General features: G+C 42.6%; 1 protein-coding gene across 1 annotated transcript in view; it reads right to left on the reverse strand.

The window, feature by feature from the left end:
* PLG (plasminogen) overlaps nt 1–16,633 on the reverse strand; it is a 47,639-nt gene that overhangs the window by 20,301 nt on the left and 10,705 nt on the right. Inside the window, exons 4-10 of the mRNA XM_061428482.1 lie at nt 16,327–16,441; nt 14,109–14,248; nt 12,003–12,123; nt 10,207–10,325; nt 8,231–8,393; nt 7,416–7,561; nt 1,308–1,467 (exon numbers count right to left, since the gene is read on the reverse strand). Of these exons, the coding sequence (XP_061284466.1) occupies nt 1,308–1,467; nt 7,416–7,561; nt 8,231–8,393; nt 10,207–10,325; nt 12,003–12,123; nt 14,109–14,248; nt 16,327–16,441 (964 nt within the window). The remainder of the gene's footprint in view (nt 1–1,307; nt 1,468–7,415; nt 7,562–8,230; nt 8,394–10,206; nt 10,326–12,002; nt 12,124–14,108; nt 14,249–16,326; nt 16,442–16,633) is intronic.

Consider the following 16,633-nt stretch of genomic DNA (forward strand, 5'->3'; position numbering starts at 1 on the left):
CTCAGGGTTCCCTGGTCTTTGTTCACTGCAGAATCTCTCCCTGCAACGTGCGTAGCTTTGCATTCAGCCAAAGACTTCAGGAGAACTCCATACGTATTTCCAAAGTGCCTTCTCTGCACAGATCCTTTCTCAAGACTACCCTGCCTACTCAATCCAAGCTGCCTCACTAAGCCCCAACTCCGGTCTCTGTCTCCTTAGATTAGCAAGACTGCTGTGGTCTGCCCTGGCTCCATTTCCTTGCACTGCAGTCCAAAGAGATACTTTCTTCCCTAAGTATCTCCAGGAAGAAAACCAGGGTCATTGTAAGTTCAATCTAATTTACTTTCCTTTCCGAAAAGTCACAGTCCTATGCTGCCTATTGTCCATCATGTGAAATTTTTCCATATTTTTACAGCCATGTGTCACAGAAAAACTGGTCTGATCAGTCTGAGTCTTGTCCACTATTTTGCCCACTGACCTGTCCACTGATGTCCATTTTGCGGATCAGTATCTGTACTTTCTGACTCTAATCTGCCTTCCTGCTTTTGCTCTTAATGCTCTGGTCATTCACATTCCTTGAGACCACTAGTGCTCAGGACCCAATATGTCCACACAGGTCGGGTGATACACAGATCACCCAGTAGTGATAAATATTTACATTTATTACCCAATGGCAAACACAAACCACTTCAGGAGTTGGAAGACGAAATGATCAAATTCCACGGCTGAAAGACGACACTGATCTGTAAGCAAGAGCTATGGGACGATCCTATTTCTAAGCCTTCGATCATCTGTGCTTTTGAGCTTTCTACTAGTAGGACCTCAGCCCCTCTGTCTATCCCACCCTGCTTCTGAAACACTACTCAGGAAAGAGAGCCAGCCTCCGGCTTCTCTTCTTTCAGAAATTTTGCACAAAAGCAAGTTGCCTGAGACATTTTGTCTCATTCTCTGGAGCCAAAGGAAATTTGGTCCTAAGACATTAGTTTCTAGCTGCTGCTGCTGCTAAGTTGCGTCAGTCATATCCGACTCTGTGCAGCCCCATAGACAGCAGCCCACCAGGCTCCTCTGTCCCGGGGATTCTCCAGGCAAGAGTACTGGAGTGGGTTGCCATTTCCTTCTCCAATGCATGCATGCATGCTAAGTCGCTTCAGTCATGTCCGACTCTGCAACCCCATAGATAGCAGCCCACCAGGCTCCCCTGTCCACGGGATTCTCCAGGCAAGAATACTGGAGTGGGTTGCCATTTCCTTCTCAGTTTCGAGCATAACCCTTTAAGTGGAAACTGAAGCTGGCGGTTCTCCTCTACCGGTTGAAAATCAAAGACATACGCATTTGGGTAGTTTTCTGGGGTCTTCAGATGCCTGTGTGGTGTCATCGATGACCACGACTGGCATTTCCTTCCTGTGATAGTAGTGGACGACGTGCCTCGATAACTCTGCCCGTTACCATGGTAGCAGTCCTGGGGCACAGGAGTTTGTTCGGGTGGTACTGAAATTGAAAGAGAAGAAATCAGTAAATAATGACTGGAACAGAGAAACGTGTGAAATAACTTATTACACAAACAGAATATCCTCTCTGGGAGTGAACACCGCCCTCTTTTTACATATTGGGAGGCAGATGGACATGCAAAGAAAACAATAGATCCAGAACATTCTAAGACTTTAATGACCTAACTTTTGGGTAAATAGTTAATTCAAAACTTGGGGGAAAAAATAAGCAGGGCAGACTGCTTGTCATTGGACCTTGCACTCCTGTGCAAGCTCTCTTTTATGGATCTCCACTGGGTGTTCATGAAAACTGGGCAGGTCTTCAGAAAGACACACTTCATTTGGTAGAGGCTGCGCGTGGTGGCTGCGTACCAGTGAGCAAGACATGGAAACCTTCCGCATTTTCCCCAGACTCTTTGCTTATGCAAAGCCAAAGCCTTCAGCTGCTGGGGGAAATGGTCCTACATCCGGGACTCAGGCAAAGACCAGCTGCTTCTCAGGGAGGGGTAGGGCCCTGGAATAGGGGCAGAAAATTCTACTGTGCCAGGATACTTCACCAACACAAAGCAGAAGTCTCCTATTCTTCCACTCAGGACTCAACACAGATACAACTTAGAGTTTAGTTCCCTGGGAAGAAGGGGCAAGAATATTGAGAAATATTGCCAGGTGCTCAGATGGTAAAGAATCCACCTGCAGTTCGGGAGACCTGGGTTTGATCCCTGGGTTGGGAACCTCCCCTGGAGGAAGCCATGGCAACCCACTCCAGTATTCTTGCCTGGAGAAGCCCCATGGACAGAGGAGCCTGGTGGGCTGCAGTCCATGGGGTCGCAGAGTCGGACATGACTGAGCGACTAAGTACAGCACAGTACCAGGGGCCCAGAGTCTAAGGCTGAGAGCAGACCAAGAAGACAGAGAATGCCTACCCCCAGCAAAAACTTAGCACTGAGTAACAAGAAACGTAGTCTATCAATAGGGTCAGGTTAAAAGTGTGGAGTGCCCCCCACCTCTGTGGTGCAGGCATTACTGATTACTAAAAGTTGAGAAGGGATTAAGAATACTGAGAAAGCTCTTCAGCACCCCAGACCCAACTCTAGATACAAGGTGACTGCACCTCACCACTGGGAGGATTTGAAACCTACGGTTCACACAGGGAAAAGCAGCAACAAAACCGAAATTCCTTTTATCTGCTCATGATATTAATTCAATTACCCACATAGCATATTGATAAAAGAAGGCTGCCCATTTCAAAGTGTAAATAATAGTTGCTTCAATAGCTATTGTTTTTCTACAAGTAAGTCCAAGCATTGATTAAAAATTACAAGACACACACACAAACACACACAAAAACAGGGGGAAAAAGCCACAGGTGAGTGAAATAATCAACAGAGCCGGACTCAGAGCCACCCAGAGATGTGGGATTATCGGATTGAGATTATAAATTCAGTTCACTTCAGTTCTGTTGCTCAGTCATGTCTAACTCTTTGGGACTCCAAGAACAGCAGCACACCAGGCCTCCCTGTCCAACACCAACTCCTGGAGTTTATCCAAACTCATGTTCATTGAGTCAGTGATGCCATCCAACCATCTCATCCTCTGTCATCCCTTTCTCCTGCCCTCAATCTTTCCCAGCATCAGGGTCTGTTCAAATGAGTCAGCTCTTCGCATCAGGTGGCCAAAGTATTGGAGTTTCAGCTTCAACATCAATCCTTCCAATGAACACTCAGGACTGATCTCCTTTAGGAAGGACTGGTTGGATCTCCTTGCAGTCCAAGGGACTCTCAAGAGTCTTCTCCAGCAACACAGTTCAAAAGCATCAATTCTTCAGTGCTCAGCTTTATTTATAGTCCAACTCTCACATCCATACATGACTACTGGAAAAACCATAGCCTTAAGTAGATGGACCTTTGTTGACAAAGTAATGTCTCTGCTTTTTAATATGCTGTCTAGGTTGGTCATAACTTTCCTTCCAAGGAGTAAGCATCTTTTAATTTCATGGCTATCAGAGCCACCCAGAGATGTGGGATTATCAGATTGAGATTATAAGGTTCAGTTCAGTTCAGTCGCTCAGTCGTGTCCGACTCTTTGCGACCCCATGAATCACAGCACGCCAGGCCTCCCTGTCCATCACCAACTCCCAAAGTTCACTCAGACTCACGTCCATTGAGTCAGTAATGCCATCCAGCCATCTCATCCTCTGTCGTCCCCTTCTCCTCCTGCCCCCAATCCCTCCCAGCATCAGAGTCTTTTCCAATGAGTCAACTCTTCGCATAAGGTGGCCAAAGTACTGGAGTTTCAGCTTTAGCATCATTCCTTCCAAAGAAATCCCAGAATGGACTGGCTGGATCTCCTTGCAGTCCAAGGGATTCTCAAGAGTCTTCTCCAACACCACAGTTCAAAAGCATCGATTCTTCGGTGCTCAGCTTTCTTCACAGTCCAACTCTCACATCCATACATGACCACTGGAAAAACCATAGCCTTGATTAGACGGACCTTTGTTGGCAAAGTAATGTCTCTGCTTTTCAATATGCTATCTAGGTTGGTCATAACTTTTCTTCCAAGGAGTAAGCATCTTTTAGTTTCATGGCTGCAGTCACCATCTGCAGTGATTTTGGACCCCCAAAAATAAAGTCTGACACTGTTTCCACTGTTGCCCCATCTAATTCCCATGAAGTGATAGGACCAGATGCCATGATCTTCGTTTTCTAAATGTTGAGCTTTAAGCCAACTTTTTCACTCTCCTCTTTCACCTTCATCAAGAGGCTTTTTAGTTCCTCTTCACTTTCTGCCATAAGGGTGGTGTCATCTGCATATCTGAGGTTATTGATATTTCTCCCGGCAATCTTGACTCCAGCTTGTGCTTCTTCCAGTCCAGCGTTTCTCATGATGGACTCTGCATATAAGTTAAATAAGCAGGGTGACAATATACAGCCTTGACGTACTCCTTTTCCTATTTGGAACCAGTCTGTTGTTCCATGTCCAGTTCTAACTGTTGCTTCCTGACCTGCATACAAATTTCTCAAGAGGCAGGTCAGGTGGTCTGGTATTCCCATCTCTTGAGGAATTTTCTACAGTTTATTGTGATCCACACAGTCAAAGGCTTTGGCATAGTCAATAAAACAGAAATGGATGTTTTTCTGGAACTCTCTTGCTTTTTCCATGATCCAGCGGATGTTGGCAATTTGATCTCTGGTTCCTCTGCCTTTTCTAAAACCAGCTTGAACATCTGGAAGTTCACGGTTCACATATTGCTGAAGCCTGGCTTGGAGAATTTTGAGCAATTGTGTGGTAGTTTGAGCATTCTTTGGCATTGCCCTTCTTTAGGCTGGAATGAAAACTGACCTTTTCCAGTCCTGTGGTCACTGCTGAGTTTCCCAAATTTGCTGGCATATTGAGTGCAGCACTTTCACAGCATCATCTTTCAGGATTTGAAATAGCTCAACTGGAATTCCATCACCTCCACTAGCTTTGTTCGTAGTGATGCTTTCTAAGGCCCACTTGACCTCACATTCCAGGATACCTGGCTCTAGGTGAGTGATCACACCATCATGATTATCCGGGTCATGAAGATCTTTTTTGTACAGTTCTTCTGTGTATTCTTGCCATCTCTTCTTAATATCTTCTGCTTCTGTTAGGTCCATACCATTTCTGTCCTTTTTCGAGCCCATCTTTGCATGAAATGTTCCCTTGGTATCTCTACTTCTCTTGAAGAGATCTCTAGTCTTTCCCATTCTATTGTTTTCCTCTATTCTTTTGCACTGATCGCTGAGGAAGACTTTCTTATGTCTGGTTGCTCTTCTTTGGAACTCTGATTATAAGGTAATTATGATTAATATGTTGATGGATTTTGTAGTAGATACCATACTGGTCAACAGTGTGCATGGATAGATGAAGAATGTCAGCAAAGATGGAAACTATTTTTTAAAAAAATAATAAAATGATCAAATGTAAACACCAGAAATAAAAACCATGTTATCAGAGATGAAAAATTCCCTTGATGGGCTGATTAACAGACTGAACAGAACAGAGTAAATAATCAGTGAACTTGAAAACAGATTGATAAATATTATCTGAACTAACACACAAAAGGAAAAAAAGAGTGGGGAAAGAAATAGAACAAGCATATGAGAGATATGAGACAGCATGAAATGGTCTAACATTTGGGTGACTGAAGTCCCAAAAAGGAAAACAGAGAGAGAGAGCAGGGAAAAGGAAATATTTGAGCAGTGATGGCTGAGAATTTTACAAAAGTAATGAAAATCAATAATCCACAAACACAAGAAGCTCAGAGAGCTTCAAGTAGGAAAAGCACCATAAACATGTAAGTAAACAAATCGACTCACTTAGATGCACTGTAACCAACTGCTGAAAACTGAAAATGAGAGGAAGTCTTAAAGGCAACCAGAGAAAAAAGAAATACTAAATACAGAGAAACACAGATGTCCGTCAGAAGCTATTCAAAACAGAAGGCAATGGAGTGACACCTTTAAAGTGGTAAAGGGGAAAAATTGTCCACCCAGAATTCTGTACCCAACAAAAATTGTTTTTTAAAACTAAAGGCAGTATGAAGACTCTTCCTGACATACAGACGCTAAAAGACTTCATCATCAACAGACTTGTACTATAAAAAATGGAAAAGGTTAAGTCTTTTACAGGAAGAACATGCCATCACATGGAAACTGGAGAAGCAACACAAAGAGATGAAGCATAGAAGAAATGGTAGAAATAAATAAATAAAAATAAATATAATACCCTTTTTCTTTCTAATTGCTTTAAAAAATGACTGATTCTTCAGGGCAAAAATAGTATCAATTTATTGTGAGATTTCTAAAATGATAGATGTAAACTCAGAACAATAGCATGATATTTTGGGAGAGTAAATATTGCAATGTTGTAAGTTTCTTACATTATACATCAAGTAAAATAATATTATTTGTAGGTAAAATGTAAGTTAAACGTGTATATTGTAAACATTAAATAGTAAAATGAGGTAATAAAAGGCAATACAAAAAATTAAGTCAGAGGCAGAGAAAGATAAAAGGAACAAAATTCAAATAGAAATAACAAGTAGAAATAACTAAGTTGATGGTAGATTTAAATCCAACCATGTTAACAATATGACATTAAATGCAAATGGTCTAAACATCTCAAAAGACTGAGAAAAAAAGACATCATCCAAACTCTAGTAAAAACAGAGCTGCAATGGCTCTATTCATATCAGCAAAAGTAGCCTTTAGAACAAGGACTATTTCTAGAGACATGGAGAGATATTACAGAATGATAAAAGGGGTCATTTGTTTGCAAAGATAAGGATCCAAAGTGTGTCTGTGCCTGACAAGGAGTTCCAGAATAGACAAAGCAAACACAAAACTGGAAAGAGATAGACGAATGCACACCTAACATCACCAATCATCTCTCAGTAATCAACAGAAAAGGAGATAGAAAATTAACAAGGATTCAGGAAAGCCAAACAAGACTAACCAGCTTGACCTCGTCGGCGTTTGTAGAACACTACACAACAACAGAAGCCAGATTCTTTTCAAGAGCATGTAAAGCATTCACCAAGACGACTTTATTCTGAACCATAAAATGAGCTTCAACAAATTTAAAGTGAATGTAAAATACATAGCTAATGGGAAGCTGCTATATAACACAGGTTGCTCAACGCAGTACTCTGTGACAACCTAGAGGAGTCAGGGAGGAGGGTCAGGACGGAGGGGACATAGGTATACTCATGGTTGATTCACACTTGTATGGCAGAAGCCAACACAATATCGTAAAGCAATTATCCTCCAATTAAAAATAAATTTTAAAAAATAGAATAAATGAAATCGTAAGGCATGTTCTCTGACCACAACACAATGAAACCATTTCCAAAGCTACTGTGATGCTTCTGGAATACAAAAATACAGAGCAATGGCGCCCTCAGTAAGCTCCCATGGCCCTTCTTACCTGGGACATCCATGCGTTCCGTGGATAACGGAGAGGACTCGCAGGACGGGATTGTGCAGTATTCCCACCTCACTTCGCTGTTGGTTGTATAACACCATGGGGCTTTCTCCCCATTAGGGTTACGACAGTAGTTTTCCTCCAAGTTTCTGAAAAAGAAGGAACTGTGAGTTTGGCTTTCCAAAAGGCTAAAGAAATAACAAAGTACACACATACTTCTTAATGGTGATACTGGTGGTGTGTCCAGTTAATTCTCTAGAACTATACCAACTGAATAATGGATGGAAACTTAAGCTGAGTGGGAGTCCATAGAATTATGGCAGGATGCTTCTCTTGGGTGAATGATTCAAATATATTCCTTGACTGTGTATCATGAAGCAAAATAGATCTTTGTGCCTAAGGCCCTGTGCTACATGCTGGACACGCAATGGGTGTTTTCTACACTGTTCCTGCCTCCTAAATCATGTATCATAGCCCTCGAATTTGTGTTCTCAAACCTTACTGTACATTTCATGCAAAACCTTGCTGAAACCCACTCCAAGGTCGCTGGTTTAGTTTCTAACAAACTTCCTGATGCTATTGATGCTGCAGGCCCAGGAAACCACACTTTGAGAACCAGTTTTCTAGGGAAACCAGCGCTAAATGTCACTTCCCTTGCAGGTGACTTGACCAGTTTTCATTCCCAAAAGCTTTAAGCCGAGGTTCCTATTGTCACTAAAACCAAGGCACATCAGTGGGATCTTGCTGTCCATCCCATGACAAGGATGGAATGGTTCATTCCTTTCCTTGACAAGGAAATGAAACCAGAGCGGACTCACTTGCATGGAAAGTTTTCTGGGGTCCTGTTGTGTTTGTGGGGTGTCTGCTCGCTCCAGCGCTGACATGTGTGCCCGGACTCGGTGACGGCCACCGTCCCTCCATAGTTTTTGCCGGTTCCCTTCAGACACTGATACTTCGGCCCAGAAGATGGCGGGGGTGTGGCTTAAATGGGGAAGATATGTTACAGTGAGTGCTTCTACGTAAAGAAGGCACAGGTGGAAGTTACGGGAGATGGAGGCAGAGAGTGTCAGTCTGTCTTCTTTTCCTCTTATCCTTCCAGAATCCTGCATTTGAGTGTCGTTTATCATTTTTCAGAAGAAGCCAATGTGGTCGAATCAATGTTTATGAGACCCTCTTATGAAAACAGAGAAGGCAATGGCACCCCACTCCAGTACTCTTGCCTGGCAAATCCCATGGACAGAGGAGCCTGGTAGGCTGCAGTCCATGGGGTCGCGAAGAGTCGGACACGACTGAGTGACTTCACTTTCCCATTTCCCTTTCATGCATTGGAGAAGGAAATGGCAACCCACTCCAGTGTTCTTGCCTGGAGAGTCCCAGGGACGGCGGAGCCTGGTGGGCTGCCGTCTGTGGGGTCGCACAGAGTCGGACACGACTGAAGCGACTTAGCAGCAGCAGCAGCTTATGAAAAACCCCTCCAGGGACAAGACCCTTGGAGTAAATGCTTCTTTCTGTATTCTCTGTTTTCTATAGTCTCAGTTCAACCCACCCGGTGAGGCTCAACTGTGTCGTATCCTACCCCAAATCTGCACATGTGCCAATGAACCAGCTTCCTTTCTGAAGAATAAATGATTCATTAAGTACACATAACTGACTGACACCGAGTATTCCACAAACAACAGAGAGAGTCCATGGGAAGAAAGAAAATAGTGTCTCTGAGGAAAAGGGTACGCAGTGAGAAATCAAGAAATTCTTAAGACACACTGTCATACGTAAAACAGATAAACAAAGATTTACTGTATAGCACACGGAAGTATATTCAATATCATGTAATAAACTATGATGGAGAAGAGTCGGGGGGAGGAGAATACAGATATATGCATACATGCGTATAACCAAATCTCTTTGCTATACACCTGAAACTAAGACAATGTTGGAAATCAACTACACGTCAATTTAAAGAAGGAAAGCCTCAAGGGAAAAAGAGACTGAAAGAGAAACTGATGTTCATAAGGGGAGTACTGAGTCCCGTTGGTCACTCTAGCGTGACCGTCTGAGTGAAGAATAGGAAGCCAGACCTCAGGACCCACTGAGTCCTGTTAACAGTCTCAACTGTCCTCGTTCAGCACCTTGCTTCAAATCCTTATAGAAGGAAAATATGATAAAACTGCTTTTTCCAAGTCGTTCCCGGCAGGTCTGCCATTTCATCTTCTCCCCCAGACCTCTCTTCTCCTGCCACTGCCTCCCAAGCTGGCCACACGGAAAAACTGTACGTCCTGAGACAGCACTTTGCTTACAATTAGAAAGAACTCGGTAAAGCGTCTGTCTGCAATGCAGGAGACCCAGGTTCAATCCCTGGTTTGGGAAGATCCCCTAGAGAAGGAAATAGCAGCCCACTCCAGTACACTTGCCTGGAAAATCCCATGGATGGAGGAGCCTGGTAGGCTACCATCCAGAGTTGGACACGACTGAGTTTCACTTCACTGGCTGATAATGAAATCCAGGTACCAGAAGCTGTGGGTCTGATTTGCCTTTAGCACTAGAGAACGGGAGGGTACCAGAGATCACTCCCAAAAGCCTACATTCATCTGTACTCAGAAGAGGCAAAAGAGGACCCCCCCCCAAAAAAAACCCATAAAAAATAGATGCTCTGATCAATTACATATAGTAACCAATAAACTGTTTTAAAAGAGTAACCACATCCCATAGGACTTGTGGGGCACTTTCCAGGCACAGCACTCTTGATTCCGAGAGAGCAGGTGAAGGTCCCTGAGGACTGGGTCGGAACCATACTTACTACATCTCGGGATGTCACAGAATTCCCAGCGCTTTTGGGGGTCGGTGGTGAAACACCATGGGCGGGGCTCCCCATCAGGATTACGGCAGTAGTTCATCTTCAGATTCTTGTTTGGAAATCTGAAGGTGCAAGAAGGACTTTAGCAGCACTGAACATTTACCTTCACAGATGAGAATCATTTCAAATGAGCAAATACTGAGCACCGCTGTGTGCTAGACACAGTCAGGCACCCAAGGAGGGGACCGGATGAAGGTTATCCTCGGTGTGATGACCATCTCATAAGAAAGATTAGCTGAGTGTTCCAAGGATTGATTTTCTAACAGTCTACATGTGCCACAATCATGGAACAGGATCAACTTTGTCATTTGGGCCATCTGGAAAACTTATGTCAGCCAACTTCAATGAGTCAGCAGCAATTAATAGCAATTTTTAAAACACAAAGTACTCACTGGCTAGAGATAGTTCTTTAGTAAACAGTGCAGCCTAGAAGTTGGTGTCTTCATAGGTTAAAGGAATGGTCCTTCTAGTCTACCCGGTTCTGAGCCTGCTAATCTTTAAACTTGTAGAAACGGGGACAGATAAGCTATGTCCCTGTGTGCAGGCCAGGGAGCACCCCCGCAGCAGGGACCGAGTGATGGAGACTGTGAGATGAACGCCACACCTCGTGTCCCTCCGGGCTCATTTCATGTCCCTTCCTGAGACTGTAAATGCTTTGTCAGGATGGGCAGAGCAACCTGCAATGGCTTAGGCAATCTTCTTCCAGTTTCTGGGAAGTAAATTTAACCAATTCTGAGGCTGAAGGCCTTCACTGTGTTTCTTCTTTGGAATACAGTAGGGAAAAGAAAATAACAGCAGCGGTGATTTAAGACAGCTATTTGAAGCAGGAGGTACAGACACACAGGGGAGCTGTTTTCCACACTGGAATCTGTGACTTAGTCTCTTTTCCTGTAAGTTTTTACAACCCCCATTATAATCCTGTAGTCATCAAAAAATGAAGAGAATGACCAGCAGCAGCTATAGAGAGGGAGGTGTTTTAAGTACAATTAATATGAAATAGGAGATGCAGAAATTTATCCCCACCATTACTTTCTAGATCAGGGACTCTTTTTTCTACTATAGATTCATGACCCCCTTTGAGTAGCTAGTGAAAGTTAGGGATCCTCCATCCCATAAACATACACCGGTATAAACACACATAAAATATTGAGGGATTCACAAAGCCCTGAAGCCCACCTACAGATCACAGGGTAGGAAGCTTTGAATCTCATCAGCATGAAGGAAAAGAAAGGAATACAAAGAGAAGGGCAATATTTGGAAAACACACAGGAGAGATGTATATATTGTGTGTGTATGGATGCATATATCTATATTTCCTACATTTAACCTACAAATTAGCCAGGAATCTGGTTACAGTGCAAATGCAGACTCAGTGGGGATGAGATTCTGCATTTCTAACAAACGCTTAGGTGACAGCACCCTTCCATGGACCACATTTTAACTAGTAAGAATGTATACTTCTAAGGGAGGGGATATATGTATATCTATGGCTGATTCATGTTGAGGTTTGACAGAAAACAGCAAAAGTCTACAAAGCAATTCTCCTTCAATAAAAATAAATAAATTTAAAAAAAGAATGTGTACTTCTTTTGCAGTCACGTAGGAAAATGCAAACTTTGAAATTCAAAAACACTGGGTGTGTTCACTTTTTGAGGAATGCTAAAAAACCTAGATAATATTAAATTACCCATAGCATTGCAGAGGCTTAAACATCCAATTTCACTGCCAGGGAGACTTACTTGGAAGGAATGTATCCGTGGGCATGTGGGCTCTGAGAGTCCCAAGCCTGGCAGTCACGTCCAGACATGGTCTTGGCAATCTTGCCCTCATAGTTTTCTCCACTGCAATGCATACATTTATCTGGGAAGAACAGAAAGGAAGAAAGAAATGGAAATGAATGAAGCAAAAAAGGGTAAAGACTAGACTATCACTAGAAGTGTCTCAAATACCTTTACCACTTGTTCGTTGGTAATTTTCCACCAATTACCTAGCAACAAAATTGGCAATAAAGGCTTAATTTTCTAATACAATCTAAAACGTCATTCTCTTTTTCAAATGGTAGAATTAGCAGATGTGGTCTATACCTTCTCTACTATTACAGTTGTGACCAAATCCAGAAACTCCATAATGCTTTGTCTTCAAGGTTGCTACATGTGTTGGTTCTTGGTGGTTGTGGGGAGAGATTGCATATAATCTCAGGAATCTGTAAATTCTCTACTAGAATTTTTTTAATATTTGAGGTCTGTCTTCCAAAAAATTCCTATGGAATTATTCTGATTGAATGCATGCTTGCTCAGTCACGTCCTGCTCTTTGTGACCTCGTAAAGTGTAGCCTGCCAGGCTCCTCTGTCCATGGAATTTTCCAGGCGAGAATACTAGAGTGAGTTGCCATTTCCTCCTCCAGGGGATCTTCCCAACCCAGGGATGGAACCCGCATCTCCTGTGTCTCCTGCATTGGCAGCCAGATTCTTTCCCATCAAGCCATTGGGAAGCTCTCTCTGTCTGGATAACTGCCGAAGAAGCCGGCAGCCTCTCAGAATTTTACTGCCAGGGTTTTTGCTTGTGTTCGTGACCTCAAGAGAGAAACAATATTCACCTAAAGGGACAATGCTTCTCTTTTTATCATTATTATTGAGAAGCATGACTGGTTGTTTTTCTTTCTTGCATCCCTGTAAAATGGAAACGTTGCAATGCTTAATATAATGTGGTATAGCAGAAGAATATACGACTTGAATTTTTATGTGACAATAAGGAAAACAGAAGCAGACTTGATATAAAAAGGATACTCGCATGTCAGTAAAGGGCCAGATGACCTCATAACATGGTGTACAAATAAATAAAGAATGCCAAAGGTTGGACTAGAGGAAGTGATGGGAAACTGAGCCAGTATGGACTCAACCACGTGGTTATGCAAACCCCACCTTCATTCATCCCCCTATTGCATCAATAAATGTAGCAGGAAATATGAAGTAAAGAACATTTTCCCATAGGATATTTTACATTCTTTTGACGTTGACTTTTGAAGTGAGCTCTTAAATTGGTTGTTCCATTAAAACAATAGATGGCTGACTTAAAAACTGGTTCATGGCTTGGTTTCAACAACATGACAAAGTCTACCCTGTTAACTTAATGTTGTGTGTTTGAATTGTATTGATTTTGTGGTTTTATGCTAGCAGTTGAATTGCAAATATGTTTCTGGCTTAAACTGTGTCAGAGCTTTAAGCATAAGAAGTGTGCATCTAGAGTTTACATCTAGTTCTGTTTTTTTTTTTTAACTTTTTTTTTTAAATTTTATTTTATTTTTAAACTTTCCAATATTGTATTAGTTTTGCCAAATATCGAAATGAATCCGCCACAGGTATACCCGCGTTCCCCATCCTGAACCCTCCTCCCTCTTCCCTCCCCTACCCTCCCTCTGGGTCGTCCCAGTGCATCAGCCCCAAGCATCCAGTACCGTGCATTGAACCTGGACTGGCGACTCGTTTTATATTTGTCCCTGTTGAACTACATGGTTTTTTTTTTTTAATTTTTTAATTTATTTAATTTTATTTTATTTTTAAACTTTACATAACTGTATTAGTTTTGCCAAACATCAAAATGAATCCGCCACAGGCACACATGCGTTCCCCACCCCGAACCCTGAACTACATGTTAATAAAGATAATTTAGATCCATAATGGAAATTCTGCAAAATTTTGGTCTTTTCCCAGAGGTCATGTATTACTTGATGACGTCAAACACAGCACTAATTGATTACTAATATCCCCACAGATAATCAATTTATAGCAAATTACTCCATACATAAAGGCAAGAATAGGAAAACTTTTTCTAGAGCCATCCCTGACCTTCACATTCGGGAATGTCACAGTAGTCATATCTCTTGTCTGGATCTGTGGTGTAACACCAGGGCCCATTCTCATCATTGTCTGGATTCCTGCAATAGTTCTCCTCCAGTCCCGCTAGAGGAAATTTTTCAGGCGAAAACCTGCAGAGGATGGAAAAGAGTCACTTTGACTATATTTTAAAAATCAACATGTTATCAGCAGGGCAGGATAAGACCCCCCCGCCCTTCCCAACTGTGGTTTGAGATTGTGTCATCCAACTATATTTCGGCTGTGTCCAATAGCATTTGTATCCAGTTTTCAGAGTCTCTATTGATAGCCTGTTCAGTAGAGTAGCTAATATCACTGTTATTACTGTGTGAACAGCCAAGTCTTAGAAGTAGAGTCAAAGTGTCTTATGCACAGTAGAAATTTAAAGCCCTCAAAGCCTGCCAAATTCATGAGACATGCCAAACACCTGCTTTTATCAGGTGCCCTTCTCTCTGTAAAAATAATACAGTTGATACCATTTTGTCTGTGTGAACTCTGCATGAAGCATTATGCTAAAGTCTCTCTATACATTCTCTAATGTAGTCAATAAAAATGCCCATCAGGAAGGTGTTATTATATTCCCACTTCCCAGATCAGAAAACTGAGGCACAGCCATGTGAAACAGATCAAATCTCACCTAAGCTTGAGCAGTTAATAAATAGCATCTCAAGAGTTTAAAGTCAGATCTGTCTGATGCCAAACTCCACGTCCTTTCTGAGGTATGTCTAGAATTAATGGGCGAGTGGGAGGATAGAGTGAAGCTCATTTTCAGAGATGAGCTGCTGTGTTGCAATAAGAAATTGGGTTAAAAACCTAAGACTTTGAATCTAAAGTGGCAGATTTTGTTTCTGGTTCTTCTGTGTACCTGTTTTTGGTAGATTTGGTGCTCTTGGGACTTCAGTTTCCTCGCCGGTTGGGGTATAGATGACCAAGATTCTCTCTCAGACCCTTGCCGTTCTATGACTTGGCCATTTGGTTTATCTTTTTAATCTCAATAAGCCTTAGTGTGCTGGGAATATGAGACTTCATCTTGTTATTGTTGTTGCTTGGTCTCTCAGTTGTGCGACACCATGGACTGTAGCCCACCAGGTTCTTCTGTTCATGGGATTTTTCAGATAAGAATAATGGAGTGGGTTGCTGTTTCTTTCTCCAGGGGATCTTCTTGACCCTGGGATTGAACCCATGTTTCCTGCATTGGCAGGTGGATTCTTTACCACTGAGCCACCAGTGAAGCCCAACTCATAAGGATGGCTAAAGACAATTTGGGAATGGGGAGGATCATAGACACTAAATTCCCACTTGATAAGCATTGTTAATGAGAATTTAATACCACCTAATATGGTTTTTCCAGTGGTCATGTATGGATGTGAGAGTTGGACTGTGAAGAAAGCTGAGCGCCGAAGAATTGATGCTTTTGAACTGTGGTGTTGGAGAAGACTCTTGAGAGCCCCTTGGACTGCAAGGAGATCCAACCAGTCCATCCTAAAGGAGACCAGTCCTGGGTGTTTATTGGAAGGACTGATGCTGAAGCTGAAACTCCAATACTTTGGCCACCTCATGCGAAGAGTTGACTCATTGGAAAAGACCCTGATGCTGGGAGGGATTGAGAGCAGGAGAAGAAGGGGACAACAGAGGATGAGATGGCTGGATAGCATCACCGACTCGATACACATGAGTTTGGGTGAACTCAGGGAGTTGGTGATGGACAGGGAGGGCTGGCGTGCTGCGATTCATGGGGTCGCAAAGAGTCGGACATGACTGAGTGACTGAACTGAACTGAACACCATATTGGGCAAAGTATAAAAAATGACATTAAAATAAATAATAGGCAAGTTGCAAGCTAATCTGTTTTTTGCAATGTTGATGTGAACACATTTGGTTTAGACTGATTGAATTGTAAACATCATCATCTTTTTATTTTCTCAGTCTCAGCCTAGAATTCATGTTCTAGAATTTATTGTTCTTTTTTTATTGTTTTAAATCTTCCAAAAAAAAAAGCATATACACAAGAATGAATGGACAGCAGCCGTTTTCTGCTTTTATGCCATCAATTATTGAGCAGCTCTGTACCAGCATCAGTAAGATTCTCCCCATGCCTGCTGGTCTAGTCACATGTTCTGATTTGAGTCAGAAGTAACGGAATCGTTCTGAGGATAAGAGGTGAACACGGAGACAAAAGAGAAAGTCTTACTTGGGCACGTGTGGAGAAGTGGCGCTCCATTTTTGGCAGGTGACCCCACTTTTTGTTTCGGCTGTGGTCCCTCTGTAGGTCTGCCCATTTCCGGTCTTGCACTCCAAAAGGTAGACTGCAAGGAAGCCCCAACAGTGGTCAAACCCTTTCACCACAACGACGAAAAATCGCAAGGAAGCCCTGCGCTGCTCAGTCACGTTGAGAGAAAGGACAGCGTTACCCACTATCTACAAAGACGGTCTGTGTAAGAGTTATTGCAGGCTTCCCTGGTGGCTCAGTGGTAAAGAAGCCGCCTCCCAGTGCAGGA

The sequence above is a fragment of the Bos javanicus genome, chromosome 9 (assembly GCF_032452875.1).
Source record: "Bos javanicus breed banteng chromosome 9, ARS-OSU_banteng_1.0, whole genome shotgun sequence".
In the NCBI taxonomy this organism is placed as follows: Eukaryota; Metazoa; Chordata; class Mammalia; order Artiodactyla; family Bovidae; genus Bos; species Bos javanicus.